Raw genomic sequence first — 19,627 nt, 5'->3', positions numbered from 1 at the left:
TCCATTTGCACTAGCACTTTACAGCGCTGTAACTTGCTGTGCTCGTGGGGCTGTGGGGTTTTGTTTTTCCACACCTCTGAGCCAGAAAGTTGCAACACAGGAAAGTGGCAGTTTAGAGTTCACTTAAGACTAGCTGGAGTTACCTGGTGTTGCTCAGGACAGTTGATATAACTGAGATGATGAGCCTGAGGGGAGGGAGGGGGAAGGAGCTGTGTGCCTGCTGCTGGCACCTGATCCCCACCCTCCGCTTCCTTGTGCCTCCACCGGCCTTAGTGAGCGACTGTCCCCGCTGCTTCCCCCGGGAAGTCAGTTATCCCTGCACTGCCAAGTTCCGTGTAGCCCTGGGGAGAGGCATCTCTCTCTCATCTCGTCCCACCCACAGTCTCTTAACCTTTTATCCAGGAGAAGGTTTTATCCCATGCAAAATTTGGTTGCGGTAGCTCTTAAAGTGGACAAGTTATTAGTGCACAAACATACAAACATTCTCCTTTATATATTAAATATGTATGCATGAGGTGATGGATGCAGCTCAGTCAGTCGTGGGACTTTTCACTGCTCCAGCTGTCCAAACACCCTTCCTTAGACTTCATGTTGTTTCCGTATAACCAAGCTATGTATTGCCCCTCTGAAGTGGCTGGCTGGCACCCTTTAACATCACATAATCTAGTAGCACTTGATAGACTAACAAAACATGTAGATGGTATCATGAGCTTTCGTGGGCACAGCCTACTTCTTCAGATGACCAGAATGATGGAAGTCCAGAACCAAGAATAAATAAAGGGGGTGGGTGAAACTGGAGACATGGGAGAAGGACCATTAGGTACATAAGTTTCAAAGGGATAGCCAAGCCAGTCTGTAACAAGAAAAACGTAAACAATAAATAGTCTATTAGCACCTCAAAGACTAAATAGTTAAGAGGCTGATGATGATCATTAGGCTATGTCTAGATTACATCCCCCTTTCAAAAAGAGGGATGTAAATTAGGCAGATCAAAAGTGCAAACGAAGTGAAGGTTTAAATATCACGTTACAAATATGAAAATGAAGATATTTAAGTTAAAAAAGGGTGGGTTTTTTCCCCCAAAAGTACCATGTGTAGTCTGAGATTTCACTTTTGAAATACCCTTTTTCAAAACAGCGATTTCAAAAGTGAAATCTCAGTCTACACATGGTACTTTTGGGGGGGGAAAAAAAACCCCACCCTTTTGGACATAAATATGCAAATGAAGTGCAGTATATGTAAATCTCCGGTTCATTTGCACTTTCAAAGTGCTTAATTTATATCCCTATTTCGAAAGTGGGATGTAGTACAGACAAGCCCTTAGTTTAGTACTCTTCCTAGTGCAAACTAATGGTTCTTATCCGCCTCTTTTAACTATTTAGTCTTTGAGGTGCCACCAGACTATTCGTTGGTTTTTAAGTTTTTCCTGTCACTGACTAATTCGGCTACCCCTCTGAGGGTGTGTCTAGACTACCTAGTTTTGTCGACAAAACTATACCAGCGTCTACACTACCGCTGAGTTCTGTCGACATAATGTCGACAGAACTCAGCAGTTTTGTCGACGCTGGTATACCTCATTTTACGAGGCATAACACCTTCTGTCGACAGAACTCTGTCGACAGAAGGTGTTATTGCCTGTAACATTGCGTCCAGACTACGGAGTTCTGTCGACAAAGCAGCTTGCTTTGTCGACAGAACTCAATGTGTCTGGATGCTCTTTGTCGACGGAAGTTTTGTCGACAGTATCTGTCGACAAAACTTCCGTCGACAAAACGCAGTAGTCTAGACGTACCCTGAGACCCTCTGACATGTAACCAGTTACCACCTATCACCTTCTCTTTCCATTTATGCTGTCATCCTGACCTTCTCTTTAGGAGAGGTTAGTATGTTCCTGTTACCTGTGATAAATGCGTTTGCACCATCCTTGAGATTGGGAACATTCTGGTACCACACTTTTGGATTCTGTTTGTGTGAGTACTCTGTACTTAGCATTACTTAGAAATGTGTGTTTCTGCAATATCAGTCTAGTTCTTGCCAGATTCTGTGAGCCTGTAAGCAGGTAGAGTCTGTTTGCTCACAGCCTGATTTTTTTTTTTCTAACTTTGCTTCATATCAGCAAAGCTTGCCTGTTAGTTTGGCTCAGGTCTCTAATACAAGAGCTTATATCTAAGGGGCTCCTCCTGCTACACTCAGAATATTATCTCAAAACGCTGAGGGCAGTAGATACGAATGAGTTATTCCATCAGTTTCTATACCCTTGCTGCTTTCAGCAGTAAACTGTCTAGCCAGAGCTTGCTGATAGACAAGCTTGTATGCTGAAGAGACTGACACATAGCTAAACTTTAATCCACTAACTTAGAAAAGCAACGATGATTTTGTGGTTGTCTGGGGAGATCAAAGTTCAATGTCTGGCTCTACCACAGACATCTTGGGCAAGTCCTATCTCTCTGCCTCGCTTCATCAGTAAAATAGAGATAATGCTTCCTCTCCTACCCCTTCTCTATGTTGTATTTTAAGGCTGACACTGATATGGGAAGCACTATGTTGGTAGGAAAGCTTCTCTCCCTAGCGTAGCTAATTCCACTCATTGGGGGTGGATAAATTATATCAATAGGAGAGATCTCTCCCATTGGCATGGAGCAGCTACTTCAGAGAGCGGAGAGAGAGCAGAGGCGCTGGACTGCTGTAAGATCTCTTGTGTAGTCATGGCCCTAAATTAAGTTCTTCAAGGTACTATTTCTGCCTAGGGACAAAGGACAAGTAGTTTCAAGCTAGTGCACTAGACTGTGATCAAGGCTGAGTACCCTGCTGTCCTATGAGGCATCGTGTGACCTTGTTCAAGTCTTAATCTCTCTCCCTTTGTTTCCTATCTGTACAATGGGAGAGACTAGTCCTTCCCTAATTCATAGGTGTTTTGAGATAAATGCATCAAAAGCTGTGAGAGTGGAATAATCCAGTAATGAAGGCTATATAAGTACACTAGATAGAACTTCCAATTTTGAAAACACTTATGCCCTTGCAAACTTTGATGCTGACCATTCATATTAAATTCTTCTTGAATGTAGAAAATGGGCAAGCAGATTGTAGAAGCTCAAACGATGAGGAGAGTCTTATCTGGCATTGAATATATCAATGTAACAATCCTTTCCACTACAAACCTAAACTCTGGCATGAAACAAACCTTAAGTCTCTGACTATAGAGTTTAACTTCAGGCCATGACTCCCCGTTGAACTTAAGAATGGGAAGTTACTAGCTAGACTGGTTACATGACCCTTGTTCTCTAATCCACAGGAAGCTGTTTTGGCAAAATACTGCTTGCTGTAATGACAGGTGATTCCATGATTATCTCCAACACAAAATGGGCTACTTAATCTCTCAGAGCTCTCAACTTCAGTGCCTCACTTACACAACAGTCTGTTCAGGTGAATCTTACTCCTGTCCACTAGGCTAGCAGTTTCCTCCACAAGAGGAAGGGATGAAAGTAAAAACACATGTAATTTAAAAAAGTTTATTTGCACAACCAGTAAAATGTGGCATTATTAGAATTTGCAGATTTCATTACTGATCTACAACATCATTGCATATTTTAGAAGTAGCTTTTTAAAAAACTTCCACTAGAATGATACTGAATGTCACTTAAAAAGCACAACAGGTGACAATCTGGTGGGCAAAGTACAAATTGAATGGTCTTGATCTACAACAAGTATACAATTTAACTCCCTGATAGTAGCTCAAAATACTCCAGATGCTAATGGGCTGGCTAGTTCCAACTTGCACTGCTGTTGTTAAATGTAAAATGTCAAGGACTCAGAAACAATAAATGTTGGTCCCCAATAGCCCGACAATAGTCTGTCGAAATCAAGTGTAATACTCTTAGTCTCTCTACTCACTAAAACATCAGAATCAGCAGACTTAAATGATAAAAACTGAACCTGAAGAACTGCCAAGAGCTTTAAGAACTTGTATCATACTGTAGTTTAGCTATTCAGAGTTGAGTCTTTTAACTTAGTGGACAATCTCTTGCTGCAAGAGACCATTTCCAAGTAAAAGGAAGTAAACTAAGCTACCTAGATATTTATTTCACTCATTGGCACACAAATCCATGACTCAGGCATAGTCTACATTAACAAATTTGTCAACAAAACTTATGTTGACACCCAAAAGTCGTCAAAACAGATTGCCAGAGGGTGTTTACACTTGCTCCCTCTGTCAACGGATCCCATTCACATTGAGAGCACCATCAGTGATGGTGCAAGCAATACACTCTGGGTAGGTGGAGCTGATCTGAGCATCTTGGGGATACCCTCGATTCTCCCACAGCCTCCTCAGCTGCTGAGAGTGGTACTATGAGTAGCTCCGAGGTCTCCATTCTGAGATGTTAAAACAGCACAATAGTCTGTCCCCTCCCTTTGCAGCAGCAGATTGCCTGCTGTTGTGATTCTAGTGCAGGGCAGAACAGGAACAGTCCAGTGATTTGCTCTTTGTTTGTGAGCAGCATACTCAGCTCTCAGATATTTCCCTTTCAAAGCTCTGGGGAAGCGATGTATCCCTGCAGGGCAGCAGAGATCAAAACACTGAGCAGAGCAATCTAGGCAGGCATTGTGAGATACTGGCAGAAGCCAGTTCTGTCAACAAGACAAATAGCAGTGTTTACATTGGCTCTGTCAACCATTAAGGGAGGAGAGAAGAAAAGTCTCTTGTGGAAATTTTTCTGTCAATGAAACTGAGCATTTTTCCTGACAAGCTGCATTGCATGGTGTACACTCTCACTGTTTTGTCACCAAAAAGCGGGTTTTTGCAACAAGATGTGGTAGTGTGGACAAAGCCTAAGTGAACACTCTCTTGATGGACTAGATAAACTAGCAACATTGGGGTCTGGTCATTGTAGCTTTAAACATCAACAGTTGTTTTTGACTTAATATTGCCTATGCAAGGAATGTGTTATGCAATTACTTGTACTAGAACTGTTTAGGATTCAGCTGCTGTCCAAAGTCCTGTACAGACTAGTCTAATAGCCTTCTGTTTTTCAGTTAGAGGCTTAAAATAGTCTGTCACCTCATCAAGAGGCAGTGTTTTCAGGTCTGGCTGAGGCAAACTGTGTGGGAGGCTTAAACTGTAAGACATTATCTACCTGACTTATACACATGACTTCAGTTCTCATTGGTGATGGGATTAGTAGCATTCAGGAACACCAACTTGGTAACTAAGGCATTTCTAAACTAGACATTTGACAACTCTTACCCATCTGTTTTGTTTTTTTTTAAATAGACTAAATTTAAGATTTCATCTAGGCTTCCACTCCATATTGTGCTCTAAAAGTTTAAGCCGTACAAAGCTGTCTCAGGGTTGGGGATATTGGAAGGATTGTCTTGCAAAAGTAAATCAATGATTACTTTTCCACAGGAAAGTGCTAGAGAAGGTTTTTGATGAAATCGTATTGGTAAATGTCTTGGACAGTGGGGATTCAGCCCATCTAGCACTAATGAAAAGACCTGAGCTGGGTGTCACATTAACAAAACTCCACTGCTGGGAATTGACTCAATATTCAAAATGTGTGTTCATGGATGCAGACACAATGGTAAGTTTTATATATTTGCTATTCAGAATACTGTTCCTTCTATTGGTTTGCAGTAGAGACCTCTTATTATTGGGGACTTGTAATTCAGTGTGCTTAAGCCTACAAAACAACTTGTAATTGGTTGCAATAAGGGAATATATCCATGTCAAAATGATCCTCCAAAAAATGAGATGTTTGATATGAACACTTGCGTTCATATCTTGGGGTGGATGGCAAAATCAACAGAGCATAATGCTATGAATCACCTAGCCTAGAAAACAAAGCAATTTTTCCCCCTTACAACTAGGTTTTATCAAAAATTGATGAGCTTTTTGAGAGAGAAGAGCTATCTGCAGCACCAGATCCAGGCTGGCCTGACTGTTTTAATTCCGGAGTTTTTGTTTATCGACCTTCCATTGAAACATACAATCAGCTGTTACAACTTGCCACAGAAAAAGGCAGCTTTGATGGTATGTATTGAATTCACTGCCAGCATTCAGGTTTACATTGTTTAAAATGTTGTGGGATAGGGGAGAGAATATTTCAGATAGGCATTCCTTCAGGGACACCATTTACATTAGAATTCTGAAATTCCAGTACCTCGCTGGAAAGAATACTTGTGTTTACAGGAATCTCATATGTATGGATTCCTATAGATTGAGTCTGACTTGATTATAGTTGGAAATCTAACATCAATCATTAATAAGCTTATCTAGTATTAAAAGGCCTAGATGGAATTCAAAGGCACCTTAATGAGTCTTAAGTGGAGAAAGCTAGGCCAAACTAAACAGCCATTTGTAAAGCTCTTTCTGCAGTTCTCAACTAGGATACTGAACATTGTTCAGACAATAAATCAATATAGCATCCTGCATTTTTGAAACCAGCTAGTCACTAATGGATTTGATTGCGTTGGCCACTTAAACATTAATCAGTGAAAATAAGCTCCTTTCTAGTGAAACTTTTCACAAAATAATTTGTGGATATCCCAAGGACAAGGTGAATGTGATGTTCAGAAAGCTGGATTGCTCTAAATAGCTTTTTTTCCCCAATTAAACTTATTCTTCCACTCCCAGTAGTTTGTCAGATAGCTTTCAGTGAAATTGGAGATTTTTATTAATGAATAGCAGCATTTCCTAAAAAAAGATGAAATTTGTCTCCATGGAGACAACCATAGTGCATGTGGTGAAAGCATTTGGAGTCATGTACCTTCCCACCCCTCTATCCCTCATTTGTTGCTTTGCTTGTATTAAGCATGCTCAATACCCTTACCCTCAGCTACCCTCATTCTGAGCTCCACCCCTCACTATCAGCAGGCACGGGTCATCTCTAGTTGGTAACTTATTAAAATTCAAGTGAACTTCTTTAACAGCCTTCTTCATACTGAGTAGCAGTTTGCTTATCAGACTTCTAAAGAGGGTTCAGACTGACTATTCCCAGGAGTAAGTTTCCTGGTGTACGTGGTTCCTTGCTTTTCTGTATTTGTTCTGGCAGGTGTTGTTGCTAGGCCCCTTAATCTAGAGTGGTAGCCAAATGAGATTCAACAAATGGCATACTGATTATAGGTGGCTGGTAAATGTCCTTTGGAACACCTTTTTCAAATCCTTTGGTAGTAGAGTTAAACTTGCTGCTTCGCTGAATAGCTAGACATGCAGTCCAGAAGTTCCATGTAGTTGCTACCTTGTGGACCAGCAAACTGGAGTATCCCCTTCAGGGATAGAAGAGAAAAATTGCCATTCCACCTCAAACTGCTGTTGTAATAGAACTGTATTAAGATGTGTTGAGTTGGTAGAACACCATTGGAATAAGCATCTCAAATACTTACATAGGCACTTCCTAATAGTGTAGGAGTCTTGAAAAAATAAAGGCCTGCAAGCTCCCAATATATAGTCTCTTGACTTGGAAGAGCTTTCTTAATATCAGGTGGTAAACTCAGTAGGTTTCTGTGACCCTCAAATGTATCCCACATGTCACTCATTGCTTTTTTAGTGCTGCTTTGGCAAAAATCTTCATAGTAAAACATGGCCATGATTTCTTCAGAATTGTATCTTTTTGGCTCTGCTATAGTGATTTCATTATGATAAGATGGGCTCAACAAATAGGCTAATCTACTCACCCATGGCGAGTAGATTATAGCCCGATGCGGCTGCGCAGCGCGGTTTGTGCATGTGCAGTGTGCGCTTCTGCGCAGCTGGCAAGCAGGGCTCGCTGCTGCTTGGCAAGCTCTGATAAGTGATAAGCTTGCTTGCCCAAACTGGCTGGCTGGACTAAATATAATTGAATTGTTACTGCTCTCCCCATGTTTAGTATTAATACAGTAGTTTTAATGTTACCTTAATACTCTTTACCAACATAAGATCGTATGTGGGGTAGCCCTATAATGTCCTAAAACAGAAATGGTCCAGCTAAGGTGGGGGGGAAGGGAGTGGAGGATTTGTTATTCTCTGGAAAAAAGTACTGAAGCTATATCGGTATGTAAAGAACAAATGTCAAGGTGAAGAACATAATATCACTTCTTTGTCTAATCTACTTCTATTTAGCATTAGAAGTCTCCTAGGAAAGCACGTATCATAATTGTTCTGCATAATTGTCCAGGTAGATGTTCACTGACTTCTTGTGTTGTAAACTAGTCTACATTCAACATAGGGGTCTGAACACTTACTGTATGTATCAACTTCTGAAGCATAAAACTTCTAGTATCATATGCATTTATACAGCTAACTAGGCGCTTTAATCCAGTAGACTTCTAGTATGACATCCCTCAGAAAATGTAATGAAAGCCTCAACTGCTTTTAGCAAACCAGTCAGGCCTTGATCCCAAAAAAGCAGTCCCCTGCAAAACTACCAAGCCAAAAGTGAGTCTCTAATAATTAATCATGAGTCAGTGTTATCTTGGTTATACATGTAAATCTGGAGTGACAGATCATAATCTAGACTGATCTACTGTATCTGCCTAACTGCAACTGAAATAACATATCTGACACTTCCAATGTTTACTACTCCAGTTTAACTCCAAGTTATGAATGGAAATTGAGTAGCATCATGCAAGACCAAATATATGTTCACATGTAGCCACTAGGGACTCTAAGCCTTTGGTGGTCTTCTGGGAGGTAAAATAGCCTATAAAGTATGACTGAACTTTGCAAATCTCTATGTGGCAAGAAGAAGAGGACTGATATGCCCTCCCAAGGGTGAAAATGTAAGTTGAAGAAAACTAACTTCTACAAATAGAATGCTACTCCATTGCCAGAGATTTCTACTGGATATACGAGCTCATGTGACTAAACTGAATCTTGAATCAGTTAGTGATATAGATAGAAAATTAACAGAAATACTGATTGTTTCCATGCAGCTTGCTAACTCTCTTTCCCTTTCAGGTGGGGACCAGGGTTTATTAAACACCTTCTTCAGCAACTGGGCAACAGCGGATATCAACAAACACTTGCCATTTATTTATAACTTAAGCAGCATTTCTCTATACTCCTACCTTCCAGCATTTAAAGCGTAAGTTCAACATTTTCTTGTAGAAAAATGATTTATCTTGTGTAGCCATTATATAGGCCAGATTTAGTAGATCTCTTATGAAGCTGATTGATCTCTTGCTAGATGGAAAAAGCTGTGTATTTAAAATCAGTTCTTTTGACTCCATTTTCAGTATGGAGATCCATGGCTTAGGCCAAATGAAGGGTATGTAATAGCTAGTGCAGGCTCTTAATTTCACTTTGAACCATGTAAAGGGCAACAACCATGTAATGGTTTAAACTTAAGCTTAGATTAAAAAAAACTAATTAAAATTGAAATAAATATTCTTTACATATGTGGTAGTAACTCATTCTTTAATTTACCTGGCATAGGTGCATTTGACATGCTCTTGTTCTATTGCAAGGGTGCAACTCTCACTCTTTTAATGTCACATTCTGCTGTGAACAAAGGTATTATCTGCCCTGCAGTGCTTCCTTTCTAAAGAATTTGGTTGAGTGAAGCCCAAGCTAATGTGGGCTAGATATGGGGGGCAACTCCTAGCTAAAATATATATTCTCTCCTTCCTTTTTGACCTCCATGTTACAAAAATTAATCCTGATACCAGCATAGCTATTGGGTTGCCCCTTTTTTGAGGCTATCATCGGTAGCATAAATATTTCACAAACAATGTGGCAGGGACACCAGGTTTTATATCCTGCAAATAAGCAGACATGAAGCTTTTTCCTCTGTTTGCTTACATTGCACTTCACCGCAATCTTTCTAAATCTGCAATAGACCGCTCCTAGGGCAGCAAGTAAAAGTTTGGTTTTGTCCTTCTGATCAACATGCCCCTGCAATTCTCTGCCATTTCAGGTAATGTTTTTCCTATGTAATGGCACTCTACATTGTTACAGCATGAAATATATGCAAAAACTATTCGAACATGGGCTCAATTTACAACCTGTTATAACTGGACCATGTTACATTGCTAGCTTCAAAAGCAAGTGAGGAGTAATTCCATGAAAACTCAGCTGATCTCTAGATGACATCAAGTTGCTAGAGATTAACGCAGCAGCTAACATAAGCAGTATTGTTGCTGGCTCAAGTTCAAACCATGTCTTGTGATCTGAACATCTGAAATTGTCCGGTTTAAAATTAGAACACCTATTCTAAGAAGAAATGCATGCAAGCCAGAATGAATACTCACTCAGTAGTCCAAATAAACAGAATGTAATAAGCTAAAAGCTATTGTGATGTACACCTTTCTCAACTACTCCTTTGCTGAGATTAATCATTTCATATGGGAACTCTTATAATTGATCTTGTTGCCATGAGAGGTCAGCTGGATCTGCCTGGCGCAGGCAAAACTTTTTTATAAATTAAACTGAGATGCAGTCAGCTTAATGCGCTAATGGTTGTGGCTTCTGGATTTTGCAAGTAACAGATGATCTGTGTCAGGGTAGGCATGCTCAGTGAACACCTTTTTCATGTAGATGTCCAGATCCACTAGACTGCTTAATGGCTGGAAGGAACCAAAGTTTAAATCTACCCCAACAAATATCTAATCCTGTGTGTCAGTCCCCGTAATACACGAGGTTCGAAGGGATGCCGGAAAGGATGAGACCACAACTGGGGGTTTCAAAAAGAACAAACTGATTTTATTTTGATGGCGCCAGACAATCATCAGAACAAAAATTAAACAGATTGCCAGACAACACAAAACAATTCCCTGAGGCTTTTCTAAATCACAATAATTCCCAATAACTGCCCAGGGGTTAGGAACAGTTGAATTAACATTGGTATTATCCATAGGGCTGACTATTTACACAACTTTATACAAGGAAACAGTAAAAAATCTAAACCACAACTATTTATAAACTAACTTAGTAACTTTTTAGCCACTGTCACTTGGCAAGCAATAAGGACAACTAAAAAATCAATTAGGATAGGGATGATGGTGGGGGGGGGGGGGTGTTATACCAGTTCTGGAGACAGCAGGAACACAAGTACCGGTCACACGCTCATAAACTGTCTCCACTCGGGTCGACCAACTCGGAGTACGCTCAGTAAGACTCAAGAGCGGGGGGTGCAAGGCGTCTGGGTGATCAGGCCAGGCGTTCACTCAATGCGAATCCCCAGTGAGAGAGGGGCTGCCTGCCTGTTTTATTGCCTGTGAACTTATCACCCCATAGGTTGGTTTTTGCTGCAGTGGGTGGAGTAGCAGGCCTGAGCACCAGTCAGCCCACTGGCTGATCTGTTACTGCAATGGGTGGAGCGAGCAGGGGAAGATTATTAATTTACATGCCCTTATATGGAAAACACTCCACCTCACAGACAGAGCCCCCTATACCAGCCTCAGAGGTATTACAGGCTATGGCTCCCTGCGACGGGCAGTCATTCCTGATGTTCTGTCTCGGACATGCCCCCGTGGCTGTCCGGAGCAAGCGGTAAGAGGGTTGCCTAAGGTGAGAGCGCACGTAAGGGTAATCAGCAAGAAGCCAATTGGGTAAATTGAGGTTCTGGTGAGCTGCTGTCTTCAGAAAGGGGAGAAAGGGAAAAGTAAGCAACAGTAACAGGGAAAGCGGAAACAACTCTGTGGATAAGAGCTTTTGCAACAGCAGTGCCCACTAAAAAGGCTAGTAACACAAGAGCACATACAATCAACCACTGCTTAATGGTGGATGCCCAAGTACTCAGTCCTCAAGAGGAAAGTTTTGTTTGCCACCAGTCCCATTCTTCCCGCTGTTCGTGAATCCGAACTGCAAGTGAGGTCAGCTGTTGGGTGATGGCTGAAACGTTGTTCCACCCGGGCTTGAAACGCAAACAGTATTGGTCCTTAAACCTGGGGTCAAGGTCCTCGAGTGCCATACAAAAGTCCTTCTGCAATATAACCTGTATCATTATACGATTCTTTTCGGCATAATGAGCTAGTACAGTAAGAGCCAAATCGACTTGTCGAAACCCTTCAGCGGTCAAATTAGTGAGGGCTTCGAGATTGCGGGACATTTGGTAACATATTCCCAAACGAAAGATTCAGTGGCAGACTTAAATTTTTTCCATCTTGATGGTTCTCGTCGGCTCCGGAAGTCAAACAGCCGGTGGGGGGCTCGAATGGGTTGGTACCTGAAAAACAAAAAGGGGACAAACAACGCCCTCAAGGCGGGCTAATTAAGATCGAAGAGAAAGCCAATTGTGATGGACTAACGTAGGTTGCTTCAACGCTATTTAATCCCTGTACAAAGACTATTTTTCCAGTGGGGGTGTGGGGCATATCGGGGGGGATGATGGATACCTGTGCCCCCGTGTCTAACAAAAAGGGGATAATTGTCTCGTTTTCGGTAGTCAGGTTTTGGTAGGGTCGAGGGTCATTTAAATCGGGCCGAGTGACCGCTAGGCACTCGGCCTCTCCCCGTTTTTTGGCTGCGGGGGAATAGGGCGATCTTCCCACCCCAATTTCACAGCCAAGTCTTTCTGTTGATCACTATTCATTTTCCTAATAGCTTCCTTGGTGAGTCCCTTACCCAATAAAAATCCAAAAATCTTACGCTCGATGAACGAAAGCTCGGGGTATTTGGGTTTGGGCGCCATTTTGGACCCTTTCACCAGAGTAGAGGGGGTTGCAAGTAGGGCGGCCTTTAGTGTTGCCCACTTCACCCTCTCTACAGCGTCGTATAGTCGGCCAATAGGTTGTCCTGTGTATCCCCTTAGCCACAGAAGAGCCCCTGTGTCTAGATTAGGGCTGTTGTCCACGGCTAGGGTAACAGCTGCATCTTCTATGGGAATCTGAGTGGGATCATCAACAAAACGAAATGGGTTTTGTGCTACCGTCTGAACGTTAGTTAAGTTGAGGGGGTGTGCGGTGGGATCCCAGAGCAGAATAGAACTCCCAGCGATTGCGTACATAAGGGTAGTGGAGTTATTCACACAATCAGGTGGCATCTGTACTGCGCGAAATCCCCCTTGTATTTGGAGGTGCGCGGCAGCTGCGGCCGTTACAGGCCAATGATTATTCGCTGCCAATACTCCCCCCATAAGGCCCCGCGACCAACTCCCGGTACGGGTTAACGTTAAGGCTTCCTCCCGGTCAACCCAGTCACTCCCCTGTTCCAAGGCTAATCTCCCTACCCAGATTATAGGAGGCTCATCCGGACGTCGGGCAGTATCTGTGATGAACTCCTTCATTTCCGCCTTGGTTCGGGGGCGGGTCTCAGTTACCTGAGAGGTATTCCCCTGACCATCCCTTTTTAATCGGGTTACAGTCACAGGGAGGGCCTCCGGTACAATCAGGTCGGGGGCTGTGGGTATGGTTGAACTCAGGGTAGTCAAGCCAGGGTAAATGTTTGGTGGGTCATGAGAGCCTTGGTATGGGGGAGGAAGTTGTGTCTCTAAAGGAGGCGTCTTTGGCGCCTGAGGGGAAAACTCCGGTTCTCCCTCTGACTGTGAGTGCGCCACCCCACGTGCACAATTTGTAACGGCCCCATGGTAAACGGTAACTTTATCAAGGGCCGCTGCCAGGGTATTGCAGATGGCAGCCAGAACATCCTCTGATTTATAAGAATCAGGGCGTAGTTTTTTAACCTTTTTTATCCCATCTAACCTTTGGACCAATCCTATTAACAGGTGGTGTGCAGGTGATCCATGTGGGGCTCTTGGCTCGGGGGCCAAGATGGAGGGGGCTACCCCACAGAGTTTAATTACTCTGTTCACCTCTTTCCAGAGGCTAAGAGGGTTTGAATTAGGGGCTGTCTCACCCACTTGAGTGAGACACGGTTGAAGGCTATTATCAGCCGGGGTGGCCCTGAAGGTGGGATGGCAAGTTAGCAAGCAGCCCACATCGCTCAACCCCAAAGGAATGGTGTAGGTCCTACAATCATGGCCGTGTCCTATGACACAGACCCAGTCAAAAGTGTTAGGGGCCCCTTCGCGCTGTCGAGTACAGAGGAGGTGGTATTGCAAATGATTAAACTGATCCTCCTCAGAACCTGGGGTCTCAGTTTTAGCCCAGGGGCAACTATCAGAGTTGTCATGGTCTCCAGAGTTCCGGCATCCTGTTCGTGACGCCATGTCAGTCCCCGTAATACACGAGGTTCGAAGGGATGCCGGAAAGGATGAGACCACAACTGGGGGTTTCAAAAAGAACAAACTGATTTTATTTTGATGGCGCCAGACAATCATCAGAACAAAAATTAAACAGATTGCCAGACAACACAAAACAATTCCCTGAGGCTTTTCTAAATCACAATAATTCCCAATAACTGCCCAGGGGTTAGGAACAGTTGAATTAACATTGGTATTATCCATAGGGCTGACTATTTACACAACTTTATACAAGGAAACAGTAAAAAATCTAAACCACAACTATTTATAAACTAACTTAGTAACTTTTTAGCCACTGTCACTTGGCAAGCAATAAGGACAACTAAAAAATCAATTAGGATAGGGATGATGGTGGGGGGGGGGGGGTGTTATACCAGTTCTGGAGACAGCAGGAACACAAGTACCGGTCACACGCTCATAAACTGTCTCCACTCGGGTCGACCAACTCGGAGTACGCTCAGTAAGACTCAAGAGCGGGGGGTGCAAGGCGTCTGGGTGATCAGGCCAGGCGTTCACTCAATGCGAATCCCCAGTGAGAGAGGGGCTGCCTGCCTGTTTTATTGCCTGTGAACTTATCACCCCATAGGTTGGTTTTTGCTGCAGTGGGTGGAGTAGCAGGCCTGAGCACCAGTCAGCCCACTGGCTGATCTGTTACTGCAATGGGTGGAGCGAGCAGGGGAAGATTATTAATTTACATGCCCTTATATGGAAAACACTCCACCTCACAGACAGAGCCCCCTATACCAGCCTCAGAGGTATTACAGGCTATGGCTCCCTGCGACGGGCAGTCATTCCTGATGTTCTGTCTCGGACACTGTGAAGTGTACGTACCATGAGACTAAGCTTCACACCTGCTTAGAAAGTTGTACATGTTGTCAAGCTTCAAAGCACTGAGTGGAGGTACCATTGCAGGGTATATGGGGGGGGGGAGCGGCGAATACAAATGATTGCAATCCATTAAGTTTTCTATGTATGTTTAATAAAAGATAAAAGCACTTTTGTCCTGATTTCAAAATGAGTGGCAGCAGAGAACAATTCAGGAATGAACGGACTGTACTAGTGTAACTCAGAGGAAATTGGTATTCTACAGTAAAGTCTAATGTTCACAAAACCAGAAGAATCATCCTAAACCAGCATTTCTCAAATGCAGGCACAGCCTCCTGGAGAGTAATGGGCAGGGGCGGAATGTTACATAAAGCAGTGTTTAGCCAATGTACAAATATCACTTTTCACAGATTTACTAGCGAGCAAGTCTTAACGCAAAAGAAACACCAACAAAGATGGGAGCATAAGCACAGTCGCTTCTATTCTGTTTAGGGCTAATGTAGTGTAGACTTGCCCTGGAACAAAGCCAACTGAGGGAAGGCTGCCCTCGAGGATAAAATGGAATTGTCTTGATTCCATTAAAGCAGTCTTGACTAGCTTAAAAATTAAACTTGGCCATCTATTCTAATCCAATCCCTTACTCTCTCTCAGGGACTCCACATGAAGCCTAAAAGCAAAATTCTTCAAAGCAAACTCTTGTCTCTTATTTATAGTTAATAGCAAGTTTGACCTAAACTGTGGCAACAAGATTCCTCCAGCTGTATCATACAGTAGTCTCAATCACTTTCAAAGGTTTATGTTGACACACATGAAAACATGCCATTTAATAAAATGTAGTTTTTAATTACTCCAAAACACTAAAATTGAAAAACATGCTACAGATCTCATTAATAGAGTTATATGTACCCTAAAGTCTGAGAAGTGGGAGTATTAGCTGCAGAGGAGAGAGCCAGGGCATCTGGGCCCTGGGAGAAAGTAAGCTGAGCTTGTTTAAATTATCTGACTTTTCTGTTGAAATGATCAGAAGTGAAGCGGGGAAATATAGACACCAAAACCACTGGTAGTTCACCATTTGGAAAACTTCTGCCTAGAGATTTGAGACTGATTGATTAGACTAGGTTCCTGCAACCAGAGAGGCTAAAAACTAACTCTCACTCTGAAGCTATGTCTAGACTGCAAGCTTCTTTTGGAAGAAGCTTTTCCAGAAGAGATCTCCCAGAAAATTTTTTTTTTGAAAGATTGTCTACACAACAAAAGTACAATGAAAAAGTGATCTCATCCACACTGATAGGATGCTATTTTGCATTTCAGTTGTGATTACTGAAGACAGAATGGTTACCAGGGCAGTGCTTTTTTCTTAGAGGCCTCTTCTTTCAAAAAACCACACTTCCGTGTCCACACATGCGTTTTTTAGGAAAAGGCATCCTCCTCGTAGAAAGAAGTTTACCGCTGTTGGAAAAACCCCTCTATTCTTTTGACTGTCAAAAGAAGGCAACAGCAGTGTGAATGTAAGTGTAGTTTTTCCAGAAAAACTCTGCAGTGTAGACATACCCTGAGTGGAGGCAAGCTGCATAGCTATGTAACACTAGGAGTTCACTGGGCTAGGCTTCCTGGTCCTACTGGATTACTATTAGCACATTAAAGGGACTTTAAAAAGTACATCCACACTATAGCTGCATGACTATTAGTTTTTATGTAAGGACTACATAAATAATCAAATTCTCTTGACCTACCTAGAAAGCTGAGATTTGTAGGGGTTTTGAATAGTTATGTATTTAAAAGATGCAGTTTGTCAGTGTGGGGGAGAATTGAATTACCCCCCCACCCCCGCCCTAGAGTCTCATCCTGACAGGTGGTACAGACTGAGCCAGTGTTGTCCGTAGGGATGGTGCAGTGCCTGGGACAAATCTACCTCTCTGCTCTCCTCCTCATCTGCCTGTCACTTACCTCCCAGCTAATCTCACCATCCATCCAACACATGTCCACCTATCTCCCATTCACTACCTAGTCTCCAAGCTATCTGTCCAGTGTCCTGCCCCCATATCCACCTCCTTGCCCCTTTCCTGCCTGCTGTTTGCCTCACCCTCCTGCCCACGTTCTCACCTGAACTGTGGTACAAATAGCAGCCCAATTGTACATGGCTAGGAACACAGAACAGAGGGCTAACTACTGGGAAAGTCCTGATTCTATCAAAACATGGGACTCCCCAAAACACAGGGCCTTGGGCAGTTGCCCCAATTTGCTCTACCCAAGGCACAACTCTGGCCTGAACTACCCTTAGCAAAGGTGCTCTGGCAACCAACTAGAACTTCCCCTTCTGTAGGGCTGAAGACTAAGAAACCAGTGATCTTGTCACTGGGATCTGATTAAGTTAAGTGTATGGTACCTAGCTATTTGGATCACCGAATCTGTAGTGGAAACTCTCATTCTTTAAAACTTGTTCTGATTGCAACTGCTGCTTGAGACTGTTCCATCCTGAGCACTTGTGGACCCCAAACTACAAAGAAACTGGCTGTTGTAAGTACTGAAATAACCCAAACCTAGTGGTTTGTGCTATTTTCAATCTGAATAAGCTATTTAAGAGAGCTTTCTACCTGCATTCTTCTGTTGCATAGTGATGTGTTCAGTGTTGGTAGGCAATAGCAATTCCTTAGCTTTTTCTTTAGGAGATGGAGTGCTATCCTGGTAGTGTTTGGTTTTTTTGGTTTTTTTTCCTGGACATCTAATATCTAATTCAAATGTCTTTGTTTGGCAGGTTTGGTACAAATGCTAAAGTGGTGCATTTCCTAGGAAGAATGAAACCATGGAACTACACATATGATTCCAAAACAAAAAGCATAAAAGGTGATACAAGTGATCCTACAATTGTTCACCCAGAATTCCTCAACATGTGGTGGGATACCTTCATCACCAACATCTTACCACTACTAGAACAACATGGAATTGTAAAAGACACTGCTACTGGTGTAAAGGCGGTATGTTGTCCTCTTATCTTGGATACCTGCTTCAAAACAGTGTAAATGGGAATGTTCTATTTCCCCATCCCAGACTTCAAATTACTGAAGGCTTCAGGGGCAATCCATTGACTTGAAGTGTAGCTTTCTCCAGCTCCTTTGACTTCAAATAAAATTGAACAAAGGAAATAACTGGGTTAGCCTCACCGCTGGTAGAACTGTTGACCCATCTCCCTCTCCAAATAAGTACTGTAGACTTCCAATAATCTGGCACCTTTGGGACCTAGGTGGTGCCGGATTATCAGATATGCCGGAGTAGCGGGAGGTCCTGGTACAGCTGCATGGCTTAACAGCTGGCCGTGACACACTCTCCCTCCCTCTCCTCCTCCCCTTTCCTCTTAGCTTCTACTCCATGCTGTAACCCGATCCCCTCCCCCTCTCCTTTCCCCTTCGCTGAAGCAGAAGACTCTTCTCCATACTGTAATACGATTCCCCCCCCCCCCCCACACACACACACACACACACACGCACGCACAACCTTATAGTCGGTCCTGGTACAGCCGGCACCCTGTGCTGAGTGGTCGGCTTGTTAATCAGCTGGACAGGAGCACCTGACATTTTGATGCCGGAGTATTGGGAGTGCTGAACAATTGGGTGATGGAGTATTGGACTGCAGAGGATTACTGAGGAAGTAGCTACTAACAATGCTGCAGAAATCAAATTGGGGTAAATCTCTTTTCAAACTACATAGAGGCCTGACTCTTACTTACTTCAAGTGAATAGACTTGGTCATCTAGCTCAAGCGGTAAAGACTCAAGGTTCTTGGGGACAGTCCTTACACCTGTCACCCAAACAAGAATGTTATCTTACAAAGTAAAGAGTCAGGATCCTGAAGTCCTTAAGTAATTTGCAGCAACCTAACATTCCTACTAACTAATAGGAATTACCTAGCTGTTAACCAATTTAAAGCTCACCAGAATAAATTTGAATAATTTTCCAACAGGAGAACTACATACACTGAACTAAATGTTTCTAATTTTTCCAAAGTCAGCACATCTCAGATTAGAAAGTACGTGAACCTGAGCCTAAACTTTGTCTCCATTTACGTCTAGTACTGAAGCTATGCTACTGATGCAGAAATATCAACCCACTTATTTTTTTAAAAAAAGATATTTGTCTTGTAACAAAATACTGAATTTTTACATGGTATCACAAACAAGAGAAACTCCAGAAATCCATCCTGAGCTACCTTGTAACTAACTAACCCCCCTTTACTAACTAAAGTGAACCCCCATCTTATGCTCCATGACTAATGAAGAGCAAAATGTTGATGCTGAATGGCCTAAAATTAGGATAGATCAGGAACCTCTTATTAGAGGTTCCCCCATAACAATGAAACTGAATTCTGAACACTGGTATCCTAACTTCACTGATTAACAGAGCCCCTATTAGTGAGAGAAAGCAATCTGATGCAGTGATTAAGCTCTCTCCCTCAATGACAGTGTGCCAGTATAGGCACCACAAGTGATATGAGATATATGGGTGATCATCCTTCATTCTGAAGCTACTCTGTAGAAGTAACCTAACAGCATTACTATTCATGCATCTCAGACTGAGGCTGCAGATAGTTTATAAGCATGACTAAGAGAACTTGGCATACCACAAGTGCTGCTAATGCACTCAAGGCTGGTGTTGACAGTCTCTGAGGAGAGAGGAGAGAAAATAAATAGAATG

General features: G+C 42.7%; 1 protein-coding gene across 2 annotated transcripts in view; it reads left to right on the top strand.

Moving 5' to 3' along the window:
• Positions 1-19,627, top strand: part of GYG1 (glycogenin 1) — a 31,326-nt gene that overhangs the window by 8,764 nt on the left and 2,935 nt on the right. For both annotated transcript variants that reach the window (XM_075937695.2, XM_075937694.2), the window contains exons 3-6: positions 5,405-5,579; positions 5,866-6,028; positions 8,933-9,059; positions 17,695-17,914. In XM_075937695.2, the coding sequence (XP_075793810.1) occupies positions 5,405-5,579; positions 5,866-6,028; positions 8,933-9,059; positions 17,695-17,914 (685 nt within the window). The remainder of the gene's footprint in view (positions 1-5,404; positions 5,580-5,865; positions 6,029-8,932; positions 9,060-17,694; positions 17,915-19,627) is intronic.

Source organism: Pelodiscus sinensis, chromosome 10, assembly GCF_052426305.1.
Source record: "Pelodiscus sinensis isolate ZL-2025 chromosome 10, ASM5242630v1, whole genome shotgun sequence".
NCBI classification, from domain to species: Eukaryota; Metazoa; Chordata; order Testudines; family Trionychidae; genus Pelodiscus; species Pelodiscus sinensis.
Note: the sequence above shows the minus strand (reverse complement) of the source record. Positions and strands in the feature narration are given on the sequence as shown.